Source organism: Anastrepha ludens, chromosome 2 (assembly GCF_028408465.1).
Source record: "Anastrepha ludens isolate Willacy chromosome 2, idAnaLude1.1, whole genome shotgun sequence".
NCBI classification, from domain to species: Eukaryota; Metazoa; Arthropoda; class Insecta; order Diptera; family Tephritidae; genus Anastrepha; species Anastrepha ludens.
Window position 1 is genome coordinate 17295812 of NC_071498.1, and position 22160 is coordinate 17317971.

A 22160-nucleotide genomic window follows, 5' to 3' on the forward strand; every position below is an offset into this window, starting at 1 on the left:
GACTGTTGGTGTAATGGAAATGGCCTTGGCAATTGTATCTGCCAGTGTGTTACCCTGGATGTCGATGTCGATGATTTTGCTTGATTTTTTATGGCTTGGAAGCGGGACAAACTGTCGATAGAAAATTAAATTTTAGGAAGCTACCTGGAAGCTGAAGTCGTAAGCTATAATAAATATGTTAAATTTAGCCCAAAGTCGAAAAGGTCTGGCTAGACCTGGGTGCTCAACAAAGGGTTAAGTTAGGTAAGCCAGGTTAGACTTAAAAATCGTTAACTTGATGGCAAAGAAGCCCATTGTAGTGGCTAGGAAAGATGTTCCAGTCCCACCCTTTATTTTCTTAAATCATCAAGATCTTTTGGCGAATTGAAAAAACCCCTTTCAGTTCCCCAGAAATCTGAGCCGCATTTTTCGAAAAACCAAGACCACCCACAGGTACTATTAACACTCTTCTCAATTTATGAAAACAGAGAACCCAGCGTAGCATATGTAATGGGAAAAGAAATCTCCAAGTCTCGTAAAAAGTTCGAATATATAGAGTAGATTTTCAATAAACACTAGAGCTATAAGTTTTGCTTTACATGACCTATAAAAGATTATTTATTATTTTTTATATTATTTTATTATTCTAAAAATATTTTAATTTTCATATGAATTAAATTTCTTTATATGTATATCGCAAAGCCAATAAATGCCAAAAATAATGACACCTAGCCGCAAGTCAATCATTTAATAGAAAAGACCAAAGCAAGCCTTTTTTAATAGCTTAAATTCGCGCATTTTTGTTTTTTTTTGGAAAACATCAAATCTCGATAAAAAAATCAATTTTCAAATAAGCTGAGCAACCGTCAAACATCTCTTTTAGCTGAGAGTAAAAAATGTAGGGTCAGAGAGACTCATTTCTGAAATAAACGAAATACATTTTGTCATTGTGATATAGTAAAGATTGCTTAGTATTGCAATTGAGTCTCGCAAGATTAAGAGAATACCGCTAATTTGTTAAATACGAGTATGTACATTTGTGCGCACATAATTAAGACACTTTATCGTTTTACTTATCTTATTCGTCATATGGAAGAAAATGTAAACAAAAAAAAAAAACATTCAAAAATCTACGCAATTTTAAGTGACTTCAAACCTGCACTTTATTTTACTAAAGTTGATCGAGTTATAAAACCTCATACCCAGAAGATTTCCAAAGAGCTTGATTAATTTTTTTTTTTTTTTAATTTTCATGACAATTTTCTGAACTCATTAAGGTATTGGGAATTTTGTACAAATTTCGGAACATTGATTTACCTCCTAGGTTTGTTAACTATATTTTTATAAAAAATTAACTGAAAAAATTTAGCATGAAAAATATTGCGAGTATTATAAAAAGATGAAGTGACTTAATCATGTGAGCAGCAGTGTATGCATGAAGCTAATGAATTATGTACATATGTACATACATATTAGGCTACATTGCCATCTACTCCAAGTTTGGCCAAATGCGTGTCTTCGTTATACATAAATATTTTACATTCTTACCTATTTATGCACGTACATACTTATAGAAATATACCGTGTATGTATGTATGATTGTATGTATGTTTTATTAGTTTACCTCATTGCTTAGGAGATACTCGCGATAATGGCATATACACCTTTTTCGCACTCAAAATTCAAAAGCGTACGTTCAGCAGGTGAGTTGATGGCGACAATTGAAATAAATAGGATATGAATAGAGGGTGGGTCATAGGACGAATTCTATTTTAAAGTTCTAGAAAAAAACACTTTCAATATTTTTCAATGACTCTACTCTATTTCTAATAATACACCTTTAATATAATTTCATTCTAATGACCACCTCTGTTTGTCCTGCAGTAAGGGATTAGGGTAACTGCGGGTATTGTGGTATAGGCGGGTAATGTGGTATAGCAGCTTTATTCGAAAACTAAAGTCGTGGAAATAACGGGACCAAGTTAGATATTTCGGCATTCTCAGAATCTTAAGAACGCGTGATTTGATTTGTGTTTTGCAAGGCATACAATGAGTCAGTTGTAAAAAAATCGCGTGGTCGTGTGGTTGACATTTTTTTGTGCTCAGTGGAAAATTTCTGGCAAATTAAAATCCTGTGCTTTAAACTGCATTTATCCATCGGGAAGTAATAAGTGAGTTTAATACTAGTGAAGCATATAAGCAATATTTTTGTATATTTGGTCGATATTTAATTATTCAAAATTAATTTGTTCAAACTCTAATGCGGCTATTGTGGGATAGGTAAAGGCGGCTAAAGTGGTATAGTGTACCATATTACCCTCTCGATCAAAAAAATGCCGAAGAAAGGTGAAATACCAAAATGGAAAGCAGAGGATATGAAAAAAGCTATCCAAGCGGTTAGAAAAGGTGAAATGGGTATTCTCTTGGCTTCCAAGACATTTAGTGTCCCCCATACCACTCTGCAGCGCATGGCAAGAAGCGAGAAATCCATCGAGGAGCTGTTGACAACTAAACTTGGCCGGGCTCCGATTTTAACAGCGGAAATTGAGAATGACTTAGTTAAATATTTACTAGAAATGGAGTCAAGGTACTGGGGACTAACACGCGCAGACGTGCGGTCATTGTGTTATCAAATTGCCACAAAAAACAACATTCCCAATAAGTTCTCCGTTATTAAAGAGTGCACTGGCAAGGATTGGCTAAAAGGCTTCTGTAACCGACACCGAAATGTTCTGAGTTTTCGAAAGCCAACTGGAACAAGCGTCGACCGTGCACGTGGTTTTTCTCGAGAAAATGTTGATATATTTTTCAAATTGCTGGAAGAAGAAAACGCAAAACATAATTTTCCGCCTTCTCGTATCTGGAACGTTGACGAAACCGGAATATCAGTAGTTCCTTCGCAACAGGCACAAATAATCGCTCGGAAAGGAAAAAAACAGATTGGAACAATGACTTCAGCTGAGCGAGGATCGCTTGTTACAGTCATCACTTGCATGAGCGCAGGAGGTGGTTTCGTACCACCATTTTTCATCCTTCCACGAAAAAACCATAACCCTCTTCTAATGAAAGACGCTCCCCCTGGCTCAAGCTCGGCGTGCCATGGTTCAGGCATTTTTTAAGCGTAACGAAACCATCTCCGTCTGAACCTCTGCTTCTTATATTAGATGGGCATTATAGCCACACACGCAATATAGAAGTTATTGATCTAGCTCGCGAACACAATGTGACTATACTTTCTTTGTGCCCCATTCAACACACAAACTTCAACCGTTGGATCAGGCTTTTATAGGACCTTTTAAGAAGTACTATAATGACGAAATAAGACGATTTATGCGTGAACAGGGCAGAAAAGTTACACATTTTGATATCGCAGGACTATTTCAATCAATCAATAATTGGCGCGTACACTTCTGTTAGGTGTTTGGCCGAGCTCCTCCTCCTATTTGTGGTGTGCGCCTTGATGTTGTTGCACAAATGGAGGGACCTACAGTTTCAAGCCGACTCCGAACGGCAGATATTTTTATGAGGAGCTTTTTCATGGCAGAAATACACTCGGAGGTTTGCCATTGCCTGCCGAGGGGCGACCGCTATTAGAAAAATGTTTTTATTAATTTTGCTTTCACCGAGATTCGAACCAACGACCTCTCAGTGAATTCCGAATGGTAATCACGCACCAACCCATTCGGCTACGGCGGCCGCAGGACTATTTACTAAGGCTTATTTGAGGGTTCAAACTGGACAAATTGCAATAAATGGTTTTAAAGCCACGGGAATTTATCCGTTTGATAAACATATTTTCACAGATGCAGATTTTATAGCTGGGAACTCATCATCATCAGGTACAATTCAGTTTTAAATATAAAAAATCTTGCTAGATATATTGTCTTCTCAGAGGATCCAGTTGAAACTATAAATTCAACGACAGAAGAAACCCCAAGCGCATCAGCCATGGAAATTGAGCCTGAAATTCGTAAGTTTCGAAATAAAATCTATAGAAATTTTAGGAACGCTATTTAATTTGTTTATAGAAGCAAGCACAAGCCGAAGACTCGTTACTCCCTGGGAAATATCTCCACCACCAAAGCTACGAGATCCACCACCTAATCGGAAAGGCCGGAAAACAAAGGCAACTGTTTTAACAACTTCGCCTTATAAGTGTAATTTGTTACAGAGCATTGAAAGCATTAACATTAATCCATCCCCAAAACCCTCTAATAAAAAAAATATTTCTACCAAATCGTTTGTTGACTCGCATTCAAGTGACAGTGAAGAGGAGTTTCCAGATGTTCCACCAACAAAAGAATCGTCTTGCAACTACTGTGGCAAAATTTATGGGCAGGATATAATAATGAAGCCTTGGACCTCTTGTCTGCAATGCGAACAAATTTGGGCCCACGAAAAGTGTATTCCCAATCGAAGTGCTATTTTTCTTTGCGATTCTTGTAAGTAATATTGTAAGTAATACTCTTACAAGTGCTATGAATTTTATTGTTGCGTTTTTTGTCAATTGAAGCTTAAAATATTTTTGTTCAATATGTTTTAATTCAGTTCATATTCCTTTTTTAAATGGTTCGCAATAAAATTTTAGTTATCAATCAAAAGTAACTGACTTATTATTAAAAGCATCATATGCGGGTAATGTGGTATACTATACCACATTACCAGAACAAGGTATACCACATTACCCGCCAATTTCTTCAAGGGCTTGTTTCCGTCTTTTGCAGTACTTTCTTAAATATTTCTGAAACTCGCGGCTCTAAGGCTTTTGAAGCTAGGTTTATTTGAACTTAATAACGGTAGCATATTATTGATAAATTTTCATTCAAATCAAATAAAATTTAACGATTTTATAGACGAAAATAAAATGGGTATACCACAATACCCGCAGTTACTCTATATACAGTTGGAATGTAAAAAAAATCTTTTTTTTTTATTTTTTTTTCTTAATGTAATTCTTAATATATTTAAGAGTACACACAGAAAATTTAATATCGTTCCGGTGAATATTTTAGAAGTTACACGCAAATCTGAAAAGGTGTTTCAGAGTGGTTGAAAGTACAAGGCAAACTTTAAACGCGTTTTTCTCAAAATGTTGTTTTCAAAGTCGGTGACCAACATTACTCAAAAACGGCTGAACCGATTTGTCTCAAATTTTAACACGAGCTTCTTAAATATATGTTTAGCAATTAATCGAAGATTTTTTCTCACCGATAAATATTTTTTTTCTAAACAATTTACGGCCGAAATTTTGGTCAAAAATCGATTTTTGTTTTTTGAGAAACCGTCATTTTGTCAAAAAATTATTTGGCTTATTCCTTCGATTAATTACTAGATTTGACATTACCTTAACGAAATCTGTTTGGTTTTTTAATTTCAGAGGATCCAGTTCAGAGACATAGTGGCCACCGCAAAACGTCTTTTTTGATAGGAGCTCCTAGAGATCAGTTGTAGCTCCTTTCCAAATAAATATTTTTACTAATACTAAGTCTTAAAATACACTTAAAAGATAACATAATATAGCATGTGTACACATTTTTAGATCAATAAATGTAAAAGTTTTCTCTTTTTTTTTCTAACTGTATATTACCCCGTAACCCAGACGTTCTATCCAATTTTGCAGAACATTTTCGAAGGTTTCTGCCTCTATTTCAACCATAGCAGGAACATTGGTCCGTAGTCATAGAGAAGTAAAAACAGGTTTTAACAATTAAAAATAAACACCATTTTATCTCTGTCTTAGACAACTTAAATGCATTTTATCACAAAAACAGAGTTTGGACTTTAAAATGAGGAGAACGTGACTTCAAAATGTTACAAAAGGATCTAAATTGATTATTTCTTGCTGACACAGGGTGAGCTAATTAAAGTTATGTTATGTTTTTATAATGCAGAGTAAATTGTTCTTTTCCATATACATAGCTCTGTTTTCTCACGTTTGAGCTAGAAACAATTGGACTAGGACTATGGGCCATTGCGTTTACATAATTAATTGAATCGTTCCTTGATTGTCGATATAACATTGATCTTTAGAAGCCTCCCAAAAAGTCTAACCTCATAGTGGACTTTTGCCTTCAATTCTGCAGTTAAGCGAGTAAATCATTTTGTTATAAGCGAAATTACTGCCAGCTAGTGGCCCACCCTTTTCCAAATAATTTAAAAATGACAAGCACGTCTAAAGTTGAGAGTATTTAACGTGAGCATAATCTCTAAAGCTATAAGTATGAATACAATCAATATTATATTTGTTTCTACAATTAGAAGGCATTGTAATGTAATCAAAGTTTTGAAAGTTACATATAAAGAAGTTAGTCATTTTAAGAATTTATGTCACATTAATCGAGATTGAAGTTTGTATGTTTTTATCCCACGAAACATAGCCACAAATGAGAAATGCCGCATTGTGAATATTTTACAACATAGTTCACAAAAACTCACGATGAAGAGAATAGTGAGTTGGCGCCTATAGTTGGCTCGTAACTTTGCTCTCAGTGAATTTCACATCAGCTGATTTTCGTGACGTCACACTAGCCCAATCGGTGATCAATGTGACCAAATTACCATTTTCGTAACTTGATTTAGTATTTTTTTGTGTTCTCTAACTTCGGAGTTTTACTTCTTTCCTTCTGGCATTTTTCTAGCCTCTTCTAATTAAAAGGTGATGTTTATAAGAAAGTGTGAAAAAAAAAACAAAAATTTATATGCGAATATTCATTTCGCCTTTTAAACCAGTTTTGTACCCAAATTGAATTACTTTTTTCCTCTTCCTCTCCACCCTTCTTTTCACCCGCAAATAAATGCCATACATAGCAACAAATCCACGCGTGCGCGGCGAAATGAGTTTCAACCGACTGTTTCGACTTGTATACTCCGTCTGTGGCCTGCTTTATTTGTGTGTGACATTTGTTCGATTTATTTAAATTTTTTCCAAGTTTGTTCTTCTTCTTCTCCTTAGAGTAGTAGAATAACTGCAATGTTGCCTAGTTTTGGATATAAAAAAGCATTAAAATGCCCATTTAAAGAAAAAAAATTGTTTTGAATTATCAAATTTTATAAGAATCAACAAATTTTCAATTGGATTAAAATCTTTTCAGAATGGAGTTTTTGGGCTTTTTTTAATTATGCAATTTTTTTTTAACTTACAAAATTACTTAATTAAAAAAGAAACAAACACCAAACTCCAAAATTTTCGCATTTTGTGTATAAAAAATCACTAAATTTATTACGAACAGCAAAGGGTTGGCCACACTACACAACCAGGCTAGGGAGACGTCACGCACTCTCTGATGGGCGCAATCCTGTTTCTTTCATTTTTCACAAAAACCGAGTGTGATGTTTTCAATTATTGTATATAAATTATGCCACGTATTTTTAGATGTGCCATCTGTGTTTTTTGTTCGAATTACAATAAGTTATCGGATTGAGTTGTTATTGATTATTTTCTCCATATGTAGTGTAAATCGAAATTGTTTAGCCCAATATTCATAGATAGGTAATGCGCTCATATTTATTATCATTTTAAATACATTTTCGTTTTTCTTTTATGCCATATTTAGCTTGATTCACAAGTCAATCTTTAGCAATACAAAATACAAATAAAATATAAATCTGGAGAATTGTGTCAAATACGAGTATCTGCTTGCTCATTAATATCTCCCGTACCCAGTACTGTCGTCGTCTAATAATTTGAAAAGTAGGGTTATTTAACTGAACTGGTAGAATTTCCAAGTCATGCAAGTAAGTAAGTATACATTTGTACAAATACCAAGTTACCAATAAAAACAGGCATATCACGTTTCACAGGAATAACAATAAACGTTCATTATGAAATAAACACAATCGGAGCAAACGACGAATTGTTCTTAGCGAATTTTTAGTCAAAATAAATGCACCAGGGTATTTAGGATACCCACAATTGCAGCAAATGACCACAACTTTGACTCATACAATATTTTCATATCCACAAGCGCAGGGAGAGGATGTCGTGCAATTATCAAATTTTTTGTTTGTTTTTTGGACAACTCTAATGTCCGTCTAATGACTTTGGCGTTGGCTTCGTTTGTGCTTATACCATTAGTAGTGAAATGACACCATTTAATACAAGTATGTAGATTCGTCTCATGACTCGCACTCAAATTGAATTGCGAAAAACTCACCTCGCCACTATTTGGTGTCGCCGCTGCAGATGCCGCCACTGATAATGGTGAACTGGCTGTTGGTGATGAGGTGGGCGCAGATGTGCCAGCACTGCCGCTGCCCCCTGTTACAACAATCGGTATCCCCGCCCCTGACAGGGACGTTGATGACGAGGAAGATGTTACTGCGGCTGTTATTATATTATTACTGTTATTCTCTTTGATACCGTTAGTTGTCGCTGCTGTTGTTTGTATATTATTATTGTTATTATTATTGTTGGCAGCAGCGTCTGTCGGACTCAGTTTTAAACCCGTTGTTGAAGTCGCTGTTCCAACACCACTTGCTACTGACGGCGTCGTCACTGCTGCTACCGTTTTTGCCGTGCTATCCATAATACGTCGTCCCAGCTAGACCAGCTACTGCTGCTAATCACGATCTGTTCTTTTACGGGTATCGTGACGATGATGACGCTTTCAGAGACAAAGGTAGTATTAGCGATAGTGAAGTTAGCGACGGAGACAGCAACGATGGCGATGACGATGATGACGACGGCAACGACAACGGCAATTATTACAGTGCTGCTGTTGGCATTAAAAACTAATACAATTGTTACGATAGTAACAACGACAGCAACAACAACAACAATAACACGAACAACACAACCGAACAGCTTGCACACACACACACTTATAACTTGCAACTGAGAATGAAACGCAGCAAGTTGCACTTAAAAATGAACATAACGAAACATATCATGGCTCGACTACCGTTGTAGATACCTGAAGAGTTGCAGGAAAAAGGGAAGATGAGAGCATTTCAAAGACGTAACGAAACAAAACTATCAGCCACGATAACAAATTGCGATATTAACCGTTACAAGTATTAAATCGAAAGCAACGAAAAGAAATGAACAAAAATTGCAAAATATAAACAAAATAACACATCTCGCATCTAGCGCGTAAACTAACCAAACAGGTGCGGCCGGCGAAACTATGGATTCTTGGCCACTACCGCTGTGGCCAACTCTTGTTAACAACCCGCCAGGTGGCTGGGCTGAAATTAATCGTCGTGGCGGATAAATTGCAAAATGTGTATGTATGTATGGGCATACATACACATACCATATACATACAAAACAACACTCGGCCTCTTTCGACCGTCTGCAAAGCTACGCGATAATCGAAGTATGCAGCAAAGCATTCAAACGTTTCATTGATTTGCCTTTTTTGTAGTATCGAACGCAACCTACGATTGTAGCTTTATTTTAGATACATGTGTAAGTATGTGTGTACATACATATATGCTCACATATGTATGTAACGGATGTTGCTACCTCTGTGATTTCTTACTCTTATGTTTATGAGTAGATAGTCATCTACATATGTATGCTTTTAGTATTTCTCGTTACACTCTCCGTATATGTATATATGTATAGTTGTATACATGCCTACTATTTCTAAAAACTTTTTCTTCAACTTACTGCTTCTCAGCTTTGATTCTTCTACATGCTTACAAAAGTTTACAATTTGCTATCTTTTTGTTCTGGGCAAAAGGTAGCTCAGCTGGGTAAAAGTAAAATATTTTGAAAAAATCCAAACGAGAACAGAAAAATTTAATGTACATATGTATATACATATGTATATGTGGATCTCCTAGCTATGAATCGTTTCAGCATTCCACAATTGATGACAGGTATATAAGCCAGAATTTGCATAAGTATGCATTATATGTATTATTATTTCCGTTATTTCTTTACTTATCTTGCAAAGAATTTTAGTATTTACGAATACTGCAAGTGGAGCACATAATATTTTTGATTGTGAAGATTATAAGTTTTATATATAATAATATAATATAAATTTTTGGTATTTTTGAAAAAGTTTTCATTTGATTTTTATACCAAATTATGTAGTTTACCTATTGTCTAGCGAGTTTTAATAAGTTTTGCCGACTCAGCCCAGTATATTTGGGCGTAGCATGCAGGCAGTAGATCCAGGGCTACATCACTGCTGCAGAAATAAAATTTGGAAAAGGCTTTCTAACAACGGTCGACCCTTGGCATATTTCTAAGCGTATTCTGTTCTGAAAAAACTTCTCACAAAAAACTATCGGCAAATCGAGGATGTCATAAAATTTTGGAAGCCTTCCACTTTCGAGAAAACAAAGAACAACTCACCTCAAATGATGGAGAAATATAGGCTAACCGTAGCATGTTGTTGTTGTTGTCGCAGTAACTGCCCTGTCAGTGTAGTGTAAATCACCGGACGTCTTCGTCTAGCTCATCTAACGGTAGGCCCAAAAAACTTGCTGTTTCAATAGGTTGGGCCTAGAGGGAGAGGGGTGTTAGATGAGTGAGTTTGATGGGACATGTTAAAAGGTGGTTAGGGTCCTGCGGAGTGCCTTCACTTGCCGGACATATGTTTTTAGTATGTCGGGGTCAATTCTGAATAGGTAGGTAAATCCGTCATGGATATGGGTGACATTATTAATAATCTATTGGCGAAACTATTTTTACCATTGACTGATTGACTGCTTTTTGGATTCAAAAGTAGTTGGCATTTTGTAAACTTAATAAGACAACTGAAGTCTTCAGAAAAATCAAGGTAACTCAAAGCAAAATAGCTGTATTCTTTTCCTTCCAAAAGAACACTAGGTAATTTAGCGAATCACGTGGAAAGAAACAATTTCGAGTTAATCTTACTTGAGTTGGCATAACCGGTTTAAGTTGAAAGCGCATAACAATGTTCTACCTGATTAATAGTGTTGTGAAGTAAAAAAAAAAGAGACTATTGCGTATGGGTCGGTGGAAAGAACCAGGGAAGTTCTAGCTAAACATCAAACAGCTGGATGCGCACATGTATGGGGAATGTTTATGCAGCTACAACAACAACAACCACATACTAGGTGATGGCAGTAGAATAGCTGATTTGCTTTTTTTTTTGCGATTTCGTGGTCTCAATGTCCAAGTGGTCTGCTTTATTGTTGTTGTTTTACTTGTTTCTTTACATTCTATAAAACTTTTGGAACTCAAACCAGCCCATTGAAAAAAAAAAAAAAAATACGTGACAAAAACATGCAAATTTCGTTCTTATACTACGGTCATCACCTTGTATGTGTTCGCCTTGAATAAAACGAAGCATCCATCTGCCGAATACATAAATAAAACGAAACAAAATGGAGCAACTGGAAGTAAATGTAAAATATAACTAATTTCGAAGAAATGTGGCCAAATTGGGAAATTATCACAATCTACAAGATGATCTAATATAGATAGTAGGGTGCGTTCCACTTATTTCATCAAATTCCGTCACCAACACTATTTCTTGCAGTCAGGTATTGTACTTTTCCCCACCTTGTTTTCGCATGGGTCACAATGGAATTTAAAAGTTATTCATCTTTTAGACCTGAGTTTAATGTTGATTGGCTTGAGCTTCTCTTTCTACTTCTGTATGTTTGAACTACCAGTAGTAATGTTAGCTCTCTGTCCTCAGTCGTTCTGATGCTTTTTTCATATGAGCCTATCCGTTTATTTTCAATGTTTACTAGGAGTTTCAATTCTTTTTCACGGACTGAAATTTTGATTCATTTTTTTCACGTTTTTCAATGTATCGGTTCTAGGAAGCTTTCCGTACGAAGATGTTTTCTTGTACTTTCAATATTATGGGCCAAATACTAAACGCAGTCGCAATCTAAACACATATGCATGTTCGCATTCTCTTTTACATATGTACATATATATATTTGGTAATTTGACTTTTTGAAAGAATATCCCTTCTATTTTAATAATGTCGGGAGTATAACACATAATGGAAATATTTGAAGCATTACGTGGAAATGCTTCAGAAATTGGAATTTCCATTTGGAAAGGAGATGGTGAGCTATTCTATATAATCGTTACATTAAAATGAAAGAATATTTATTAACTCTGCAAGAGAATTCATTATTTACAACGGTAGTTGCTAGCCATTTGCACAAACAATTTACTGCGCGCTGATCCCGAAAATATTTTTCATTTGTCGGCACGTCTTAATAGCAAGATATGTTTAGGTACATATTACTGTTCGAATTGTGCTGTTATTGCTATTATTGCTGCATTTTTAATGGATTTGATTTCGGTTAAAATTCGTATCTATTACATCACACATTTACATTCACATTCACATTCCGTTTGAATATATTATTTTGTACAGGTGTTTTTGTTTTTATTTTTAATTAGGCATTCACATTCGCTGAGTATATTATGAAAATTGTTTAATATTTGACATTTGATGAAGATGTGCGGTTATTTCTGCAAAGAAGATGAGAAAGAAAGAAAAAATTAAGACATTTATTGGAAATACATACTACTAAAGTTTGTTAGTTAAGATTTTAGTAACAGTTAAATTAGAAGTTAATAAATCTGGTTCGCCTTTCGGGAGTCATGAACAAGCGAAGGGGTGTCTTAAATTCGGGGAAATTGAAATTTGTATTTATCCGGTGCAGGTTTGAAGACAAATTACATGGCCAATTTCGTAAAATAATCGCCAAATGTGTGTAAAATGTCTTTATATTGGGGTGTCCGTATGTCTAATTTTATTTCATTTGGAACATACTAAAATAAAGCCTATAACTTCTTCTGCAATTTTCCTTTATTGATTACTGTAAGTAGCAACATGCTGTTCTACTGTGCTTTGCTGTTTTGTTTAGATACTCTTTGGTGAGGTACTCGAAGCACATCAAATTAAAATTCCTGATATGTAGGAGGTTAGCGGGTTTGAGTGTTTACAGGGTTTGAGAAAGTTGTCAACTCTCCCCACTTCGTGTTTGACGGAAATTATGTTTCAACCGTAATCCGTTTGTTTCGTTCTAAAATTTTAGATGTTGGCAGTCAATCAAATTGTCCGATATTGACAAGCAGCGAAACATTGTTGCATGTTTCGTTAAAAATGCAATAACAAAAACGAAAAAATTACGTAAATGAAAAATATTTCCACCATTCAATATTAAAATGCATGCAAACCCAACACAAACTCGCTGGGAAAAATGGGTTTGAAATTAGTTTGGGCTATTATAATAATTGGATGGGTTTTGGCTAGTGTTTGTGCTTAAACAGGATAGCGGCAGCAAACCCAAAAGTAAGCTGCAGCGAAAACTTAAGGACACAAGCAATATCTACAAACCATTTGATACAATTTTAAGTTTACTTAACAACGGGTCAATTCTCCGAATTATTTTTTTAAATAAACTTGTCTTTTTCTTTTTTATCAGTATTTATACAAAACTTGAGAAAAAAATTTAATTGCCAGTTAAACCGCCTTTTTTCAATTTTGTAAATTACCATTAAATTGAATATGGTCGTGATTATTGCCCGACGTACCTGAGGTCAAGGGAAGCTTATCGGAAAAATCGTATTTAAAGTTTTCAATTTTTTTCTAATGAGACACTTTTAGTCACACTGCTAAATCGATACATTTAGTTTCTTCGCCGGTGGAAAGTATATGGAATACTCTAACTAAATGTCAAACAGTTGATTCGCACAAAAAGGCGAGGCGCACCCGTACTAGGTGATAGCAGTAGAATAGCTTATTTTTTGTTTGTTGCGATTTGGTTGTTGCAATGTCAAAGTGGTCTGCTTTATTGTTGTTGTTTCGCTTATTTGTTTACATTCTATAAAAATTTTGAAACTCAAATAAGAAATTGAAAAAACAATTCTACTTTGTGTTTTTTTTATCACACGCTAGTTTGACAGTGACAGCATTTTACCGCTAGAAATGCTGAGAGAAAGTCAGTATCATATTTCCGCGGAAAAAAATAAATGGAACAACATTGCGAAAAATTGCAAAATATTTCCTAAGTCTATGTTAGCCCAGACAGTGCGTAGTGCGTAGTAGCCCTTTCGGTCAATGCTTAACGGAAGCATGATGAACGATTTTTTGTGGCCGAAAATCAAAGGCATTGACACAAAAATTAACTCTTCAGGTCACCCTATTGTTTATGTTGTGATAAATAGAATAATCTCTGCATACGCGATCATTTACAGGGTGGCTCATAGTAGTCTATTTTTTATGACAGGTTTGCTTGTTAACGTAGCCCCCCGAGAACAAAATACGCTTCATCAGCAAAGACGATGTTTACATCCTTTCAATAAACGCTGCCCAACATTGTCATAGGAAATAAGTTTGCAATATTTCCCTAACATTGCCGAATGGTTGTTTAAAAAATACTATATGGACCACCACATATAAGTCGTATGGGCTATAAATAAGCATGTTCCAAACTCTTGAAGCCCTTTGGTCAGGATTCACAGTTTACAAATCCAAATAGCACGACTTTTTTATACTAACATTGGCAGGTTTTTTAATTTTCATAAATTAAAAAAAAATCATATACTTCAAAGTGTTAAACTTTGTACAAGATTTATAAAAATTTAACAAATTTGACATAATTAAAAAAAAATATATAGTTTGGCAGTTTTCTAGCCCAATAAATTTTAGTATAATTAACTTTCAAATTGGGTTGAAAATCTCGTTAATTTTTAATACCTTTGGAATTTGGTTGCCTCAATATTATATGCTCTTCGGCGTGAAATGTTTATAATTTTAAATTGAATGTGGTCAATAATACATACTATATAAAAACTTTTTTTTTTAAATGGTGAGACTATTTTTAATTAAACTCAGTGGGTACGTTCAACACACATTTACAACACCACCTTATTTAAGTTTTTTAAAACTACAAACCCCGCATTTTTCCTGTATCTATGTATGTTGTTGGTTATCAATAGGTAAATTTCAAATATCATCATCCGATATTTTTGTTAGTATCGATATGTTTGGTAATGTTGGCTTATCACTGGGATCACACAGATTTTCGTCAAGGCGACCCTAGACTGCATCACAGCCAATCAACATAATGAGGGAATACCTTGTGAAAGAAAAATGAGGATTGACGAACGGAAGAGATCGTTCGCGACGCACATATACACATATGCACATATGCGTACATATGCAACAACAAATATAGAGACCCACCGAATCGTTCGCCGATCTTGAATACGCAAGACGACCGAACGCGAAAGCCAGAAACCGATGCATGTACAATAGACAGAAATATAGAAAACAAAATTGAGTAAGAAGGAATTGCAGGCAAGTGCAAGAAAGAGGACAAGACAAGAGATTAAGTAAATTTATTAATGATATAGGGAAAAATTATACGCACCAACAGTTGAAAGAATCTGTTAAATCTTTCCTTGCTGCGATTTATATTTGACAACATCAAAATTTAATTTTCAAATTCAGATACAAAAAAAAAAAAGATTTGTTAGTCAAGTAAATACGCCAATTCTTTTTATAAATTACAGTCGGTGTTCAGCGCTAGGAGAAATTCCTGACAGATTAAGATAGTCACAATTTCTTTTTCGTTTGCTTTTTGTTGCTATTTACAATGTTGTTGTTGCTGTCGTCGCGCACTACACACATACATACACACACACGTTACCGCCGAACTCGGCAATTATGCACCGAGATTATGTATTGTTATTTTCAATTAAGCCTTTACTACATTTGCAAAACTACATTAATTTTTCTTAGTTTTGACACTTCTGTGCTGCACACACCCGAATTAAAATTAGCACATTACGATTTACTTCTGCACATTTAATTTGCCTCTACCTTGGAAATTCCGCTTCAAGATAAAACCGAATGAACGCGACACGGAAGAAGGGAATCGGCAAGTGTAAAAAAATCCTTCTTTTTCACTAAATACCTTTAAATTATATTTAATTTATACACTTTTAGCTTATCATACTTTTTATTTCACCTTCTTGCACAATTCACTATGTAATTTTAGAAATTTGTGGTTAGAATATTTAGAAAATTAACAAAATTTACTTGCGAAATATAAAAATCACACACGCTACGTTGCAATTAAAATGAGAGAGCCAAATGACGACTGATTTGCTGAAGAAAACGAAGACGATAGCAGAGCCGATGATGATGACGACAAAAAGCAAAAAGGAAAAGGCAACGGCATTGAAAATGAACGCCGAAAAGAAACACAAAATAAGTGGCAGCCCGAAATTTATAGAAGTAATAGGGGTACTCACACCAATTTCGTAACTTTGACGGTTTGTTCGTTAGCCTGTTTTCTGTGACTTTTTCGACTTATTTCTGTCAGTTTGGTTATGCTCTTTCGCATCAGCATGTGTATTCACTATGCGATTTACAATACAATCCATTAGTACAATTTATAACAAAAATCTAAAAATGCCAAGGTATAGCGGAAAAGCAAAAACTGATTATTATAAATTTCACTAATTAATATTAATTTTATAAATTTCTCCTAACAGTGATTACGTTACGGAGTTCTGTTAGCCAAGACTTAAAAATTTTACAAAACTTAGGCCAACCCACCTAACAGCATCACCTGTTTCTGGTTCGCCTAAGCTCCAATTAATTTAGAAAACATAGAGATTCCTAAGTTATGTACTTTATGTAAATTCAGAGCCATGAGAGAATTATGCTGTCATTTCATTTTGTTACTTATTTTGAATAACACTCAAACAGATATGCCACACAAAACAAATTTTTCGTACAAATGTAAAACATCGCTTGTGCAACCGTTATGACGTGCTATGTAACAATCTCTAAGGTTCTATGATACCTAAGTTAAGTTTAAATCTTGAATAACAGAGCTTCTAAATTGTTTCCTTCACTTTTGATATTTTAAACTTAAGCTTCGAGTCTGCCCATCAAATGCCAATTACTAAATAGTATTAACAAAAACAATATATACGTAAAACTGCAAAGTAATGAAGCAACGAGCTCAGTGTGAAGACTAATTAATTTTTTTTAGACAAATGTAGTACAAAATATTTGTCTTATTTTTTTTTTTTGTAAGAATTTCGTTAAAACTATTTTCTCCATGCGGATTCCCTATTTATGTTTACAGAGGCAATTTTTGTTATTTAACATAATAAAATAGAACGACTTATGTATAGGGTTTTTCAGTAAGAGCGCTTCAACTTTTCAACTTTTTTGAATAAAATACAAACGGTTTGACTTTTTCAACTAATTTTTTTTTTATTATCGAGTTTGAACATATACATTTAAGTATGAAATTCGACTTCTTTTGCATGACCACCGCGTGCACCTTTTACGAAGTCCAATCGTTGAACCCAATTTTCGACCACTCTTTTGCATAAATCGGCCGAAATTCCAGCAATTTCGCGTTCAATATTGGCTCTGAGCTCACAAATCGTCGACGGCTTGTTACTGTAGACCAATGACTTCACATAACCCCAAAACGGGACGGCTTGTTAAATGGACCGTAAAATGGCCGTAATGCTCTTAAAGTAGCAGCAACAGAACGATTATTTTCATATTGCGCGATTTGCAATTGTTGTTCAAGTGTGTAGCGTTCCATGATGAAATGTATACTAATGAAGTTTACAAATGACAAGCGAAAAATAAAAGATATTGCGTCTTCGCCCTCCCTATCGGAAAAAAGTTGAAGCGCACCTGTTGAATAACCTTGTACATACCTCCAATTTCTTGTAGCAATTAAAGTTTTTCGCACAAGAAATAATAATATACAAAACGCTGACGTAGCATTTTTCAACTCTTTTTGTAATGAACATTAAGCAACTCTTGAAGGGCGTGCAACTAATTTTTTTGTTGGTCTCTTGTGGACTGAACATCAAAGTAATCTGCTGTTTTGTTTGTTTTTATTTCGATTATTTGCCTACACTCTGATTGAAATTTTGACATTCCAATTACGAAATTTGGTTTTTGTACTATTGCTATCGCCTTATATGAATTCGCCTTATTTTTATTGTTTGGCTTAGCAGCCCTATCAGATGTTTACTGCATTTGGATTGAGTTTACTTCTATTCCAATTTTATAAAATATAAAAAAATACCAACACTTCGTTACTAAAAGGTTTAATTAAATTATTTGGGATAAAACCAAAACTGAAGAAAATATGCAGATAACAGTAAAAGTATTAAAAGGGCAAGATTTAACGTTGGAAGTAAGTTGTCAAATTCCGAAAGCCTACCGCAATTTATGTTTCATTTATTCTTCAGGTGGAAACAACAACTACAATCTTAGAAATGAAGAAGGAAATTGAAAGTAAATTAAAAATACCATTAGCTGAACAAAAGTTACTTCTCTTTGGGCGTACTTTAAGTGACGATAACACCGTCTCCTCATATCCAAATATATGTGACGGAAGCAAGTTGAATCTAGTAGTGATGCGGCCACGGATTGAAGGATTGCGAGAGGTAGTAGAAAATAAAATAAATTTAACGAAAATTATGTTAATAGATAATAATTGTTGCATTTAAAGGTAATTCAACGTTCCTTTAGTAAGTACTATAATGATCAGCAAACGGAAAAATTGGTAACTGTATTCATGTCGGACTTTGAGGCGAATTTAAAACAAATGAGTTGGGACGATATTGACCGATTATCAGAGAATTTGATAAGTGCTTAAGGAGCGAGATTTGGTATAATCAGAAAAGTATCTTCATATAATCTCTATCGTAACTTAAAAACAATATTTTCACCCGTATATTTATAAAATTTCTATAGAAAATAAACGATTTATATCTGTATGTGTTGGTTTCCCGTGTTTGGCACTTCATGTGCCTTTCAGTTTTTGATGGTATTGTTCAGCCGATATGCGTACAAATGTGGATTACACGTCGCGGGTGTGACTGCTTCAGCTAAATAAGGTGAGGTAAGTAGACGTAAAGTGGAATCAGACGAAGAAATTATAGAGCTGCATTTTTCGGCATGATCTAACTTATTTTAATATTATTCGTCTTACTGGGAAGTTGTTCATGCCTGAACATTTCAATAAAATCTCTCGTCATGGGACAGCACCTTCCATATTGAAATAAATTCCAGTATGAGATTCTGGAAAATGAAACATTGGAATTTCCTTCATACATGCAGACTTAGAATTCAGTCTGCGAACCCGCATTTTCACGATACCACGGTATGTCATACTTGATATGTAGTACCTACCAGTCTGCATGTGTATACCCTGCTTAAACAAGGTGTTAACAATAGTACAAAAACAAGACTTACATGCATTTGGTTATAGCCATTTAGTGGTTTGACTTTGGCATTCAAACTACAAAATCGCTAGAAAAATAAAATCAACTGCTCTAATAACTTCACTTTGAATTCGTCTTGTCCCTTAGCAATTCGTCTTGGTCTCTAAATTTGATTTGTGGACTTAGGCCATTGCAGGGGTCATTGATTAATCAATAAATAAAAGTATGACAGAATATAAAATTGCGTTTTCCCATGTGTATTGCACTACGTCCATGTCGCCATAAAGCTTAAAAAATTCATTGTTCCATAGTCTTCGATATTCGCCGCCGCCAAGCTTCTGATCTATTCAAAAAGACGGATATGATGAGAGACTTATGAAGTGTTAGTTTTTTTCGTCGAGAGAGGGCTTAGTCTACCTAGTCTCTATTGGAAGGTGCGAGGGAGTTTCTCGGCAAGCGCTGTTTCTCTAGGCTTCTCGTTTAAACTAAAGAGCCAGGTAAGGTGTTTCTCCGAGCTGCTCCTCCTATTTGTGGTGTGCGTCTTGATGTTGTTCAACAATTGGAGGGACCTACAGTTTTAAGCCGACTCCGAACGTGGAGCTTTTTCATGGCAGAATACACTCGGAGGTTTGCCATTACCTGCCGATGAGCGACTGCTATTGCAATAAACCTTCTCTATAATTTTGCTGCTTCATGCACGAAGATTCGAACCAACGCATTCCCGAATGGTAGTCACGCACCAACCCATTCGTCTACGGCGGCTAGAGTTTAAACTGCCCTTAATAGCGACGCTGTATAGACGTCTCTGATAGGATGAGGAATGCGCAACTCTAGCAAAACAACGACCCTTAAAACTCTAAATCCATTTGTCCCATAGAACAAAAAGCCTGAGAATGTGCTAAATTCATCAGAAACCTCCTATTATAGGCTTGCAATCAAACGAGATCAGAGGTCACCGTTCCCACGACAGTCGGTTCTACGTAACTGGAACGCCCCGGATTTATATTCGGCAAAGGACACTTCAGCAGCATACCCGTATATGTATGGGAAATTTTTAAGCTGTTACAACAACAACAGAGGTCGAAGTTTGCGTTATGGCCTAATAATATTAATGATAATAATTCAAATCTCAAATTTGCTTGAACCAGCTTTTTTCAAAGTGAGAAACCAACAGTTGAAACTTGTCTAGGTACTTTATACAAGAAACTAATACCGAGTTGCTGAGGTGGATAACTACAATATATAAGATTGCGTAGTTCGATATGGCACCCTTTGTTTCACGGTCTAGAGAATACAAAGGTAGCTACTTTGATCTTAGCGAGTTTAACAGAATCGGTTATTTCCCGTGATGTCGGCACAGAAAATATATAAACCTTTGTGTTCAAAGGGTACAAATCAATCTGATGAAACATAACAATAAAAATAGTAATAAAGCCTTGAAATACAGTTTCCTCTTGCTTCCCACTTACATTCATCTATTTATTTATTCCGTTTTAGAGCTTTAAACTAATATACACAAAAAAAAATTTACCGGATTTGTCAATTTGATTTGATCAAAAATATTATCATTTTACATTTTAAAACTTTAAAGAGACCCAAGAACCAAGTGCATACCGAATTGTATTGTGATCGAACCCAATTTGAAGACTCTTTATGACTTACATATGCACTTGATACAATTCTAGGTCATATTTTCGATAATTTTTGAATGTAAATTTTGCTCAACTCTAGCCCACAGTATGAGATGTTATTCGCTCGATTACCGCAAACAAATTTTAGCTACGAATTTGCTCAAATTTGCTACGAATCGAATTAAACAACGGAAGCGAAGAGTGAAATACATGCAGAGAACGTTCTCTGACATATATATTAGAAAAACTGTAAAATGCAGTCCCGTATTTGTTCCGTTGTCATTCCACAATTATCAAGGAATTTAGTACGTTCATTCTCCAAGTCAACAAATAAAATGGCTCCAATAAAGGTTAGTCGGGAAAAGTAGGTTAAAATAGATTTTAACAACGTATTAATGTGAAGCTTGTATTTATTATGTAACAAAAAGCAATATGAAATGGTGCTATTGCCAACTGAAATGAGAGAACCTCAATCAAATGTCATTGAGTAATAAGAATTGGATGGAGAAAAATGTGGGGTGGTGACCAAGGTCATGGATAATACGGAACCGAATGCAAATATAATAGAAATGAATGTGTTGTTTAACTCTGTTAATTACGTTATAAGAAATTCTTTGCATATTTGTTTTTATATTCTTAAATATCTACTTTCGATTTCAAGTGATTTTGAAACCAACAAATTGATCCTTAATTATTGGTTTACTTCCGCAGGTTGGCGATAAGCTACCTGCTGTAGATCTGTTCGAAGATTCGCCGGCGAATAAAATCAATACTGCTGACTTAACATCTAACAAGAAAGTAATAATTTTTGCAGTTCCCGGCGCTTTTACTCCTGGCTGCTCGAAGGTACCGATTAAGAATACAACATTTGATATCTATTTTAGTGTAAAAAAGTTCTACAGTTTTCGCTTTTGCATCTTTTTATAGACCCATTTGCCCGGATTTGTGTCGAACGCCGATTCGTTGAAAGCTGATCAAAATGTCAATGAGATTGTCTGTGTATCTGTAAACGATCCGTTTGTTATGTCTGCTTGGGGCAAAGACCACAACGCTGCTGGAAAAGTCCGTATGTTAGCAGATCCCGCTGGTGCATTTGTAAAGTCTTTAGATTTGACTATTGATTTACCACCACTGGGTGGCTTGCGGTCAAAACGTTTTTCGATGGTCGTGGAAAATGGAGAAGTGAAGGAATTGAACGTTGAACCAGACGGCACTGGTCTGAGCTGCTCGTTAGCAAACAACATTGGCAAAAAATAAAGTGCTTCGAAATTTTAGATGTGTTGTTTATAGTTTAAGCGATTACTGGACTACAAGCAAATATAAAAATATTAAAATTCTAGTTAACTAAAAATTACAATTATGTTTTAATTTAATGT

General features: G+C 35.0%; 4 protein-coding genes across 20 annotated transcripts in view; 3 read left to right on the top strand and 1 right to left on the bottom strand.

Moving 5' to 3' along the window:
* The window catches only part of LOC128863865 (serine/threonine-protein phosphatase 2A 56 kDa regulatory subunit gamma isoform), a 64140-nt gene extending 48088 nt beyond the window's left edge, over nt 1–16052 (bottom strand). Inside the window, exons 1-3 of one of the 17 annotated variants that reach the window (XM_054103302.1) lie at nt 15762–16052; nt 12262–12400; nt 8133–8693 (exon numbers count right to left, since the gene is read on the bottom strand). In XM_054103302.1, the coding sequence (XP_053959277.1) occupies nt 8133–8504 (372 nt within the window). In that variant the 5' untranslated portion in view covers nt 8505–8693; nt 12262–12400; nt 15762–16052. Of the gene's footprint in view, nt 1–8132; nt 8710–12248; nt 12401–15309; nt 15570–15761 lie in introns of those variants that run through there. The other 16 variants (XM_054103272.1, XM_054103295.1, XM_054103281.1 and 13 more) reach the window with 16 other exon arrangements.
* Nucleotides 3690–4638, top strand: LOC128864023 (uncharacterized). The gene is made up of 2 exons (XM_054103496.1): nt 3690–3949; nt 4008–4638. The coding sequence occupies exons 1-2, from the start codon at nt 3928–3930 to the stop codon at nt 4427–4429; spliced, it is 444 nt and encodes a 147-aa protein (XP_053959471.1). The 5' UTR covers nt 3690–3927; the 3' UTR covers nt 4430–4638.
* A 1865-nt stretch (nt 16053–17917) lies between the features above and the next one.
* Nucleotides 17918–18706, top strand: LOC128864033 (ubiquitin-like protein 4A). The gene is made up of 3 exons (XM_054103508.1): nt 17918–18120; nt 18176–18373; nt 18439–18706. The coding sequence occupies exons 1-3, from the start codon at nt 18073–18075 to the stop codon at nt 18583–18585; spliced, it is 393 nt and encodes a 130-aa protein (XP_053959483.1). The 5' UTR covers nt 17918–18072; the 3' UTR covers nt 18586–18706.
* A 2255-nt stretch (nt 18707–20961) lies between these two features.
* Nucleotides 20962–22135, top strand: LOC128864002 (peroxiredoxin-5, mitochondrial). The gene is made up of 3 exons (XM_054103463.1): nt 20962–21134; nt 21496–21630; nt 21712–22135. Exons 1-3 carry the CDS (start codon nt 21039–21041, stop codon nt 22039–22041), a joined length of 561 nt encoding a protein of 186 aa, XP_053959438.1. The 5' UTR covers nt 20962–21038; the 3' UTR covers nt 22042–22135.
* The last annotated feature ends 25 nt before the right edge of the window (nt 22136–22160 follow it).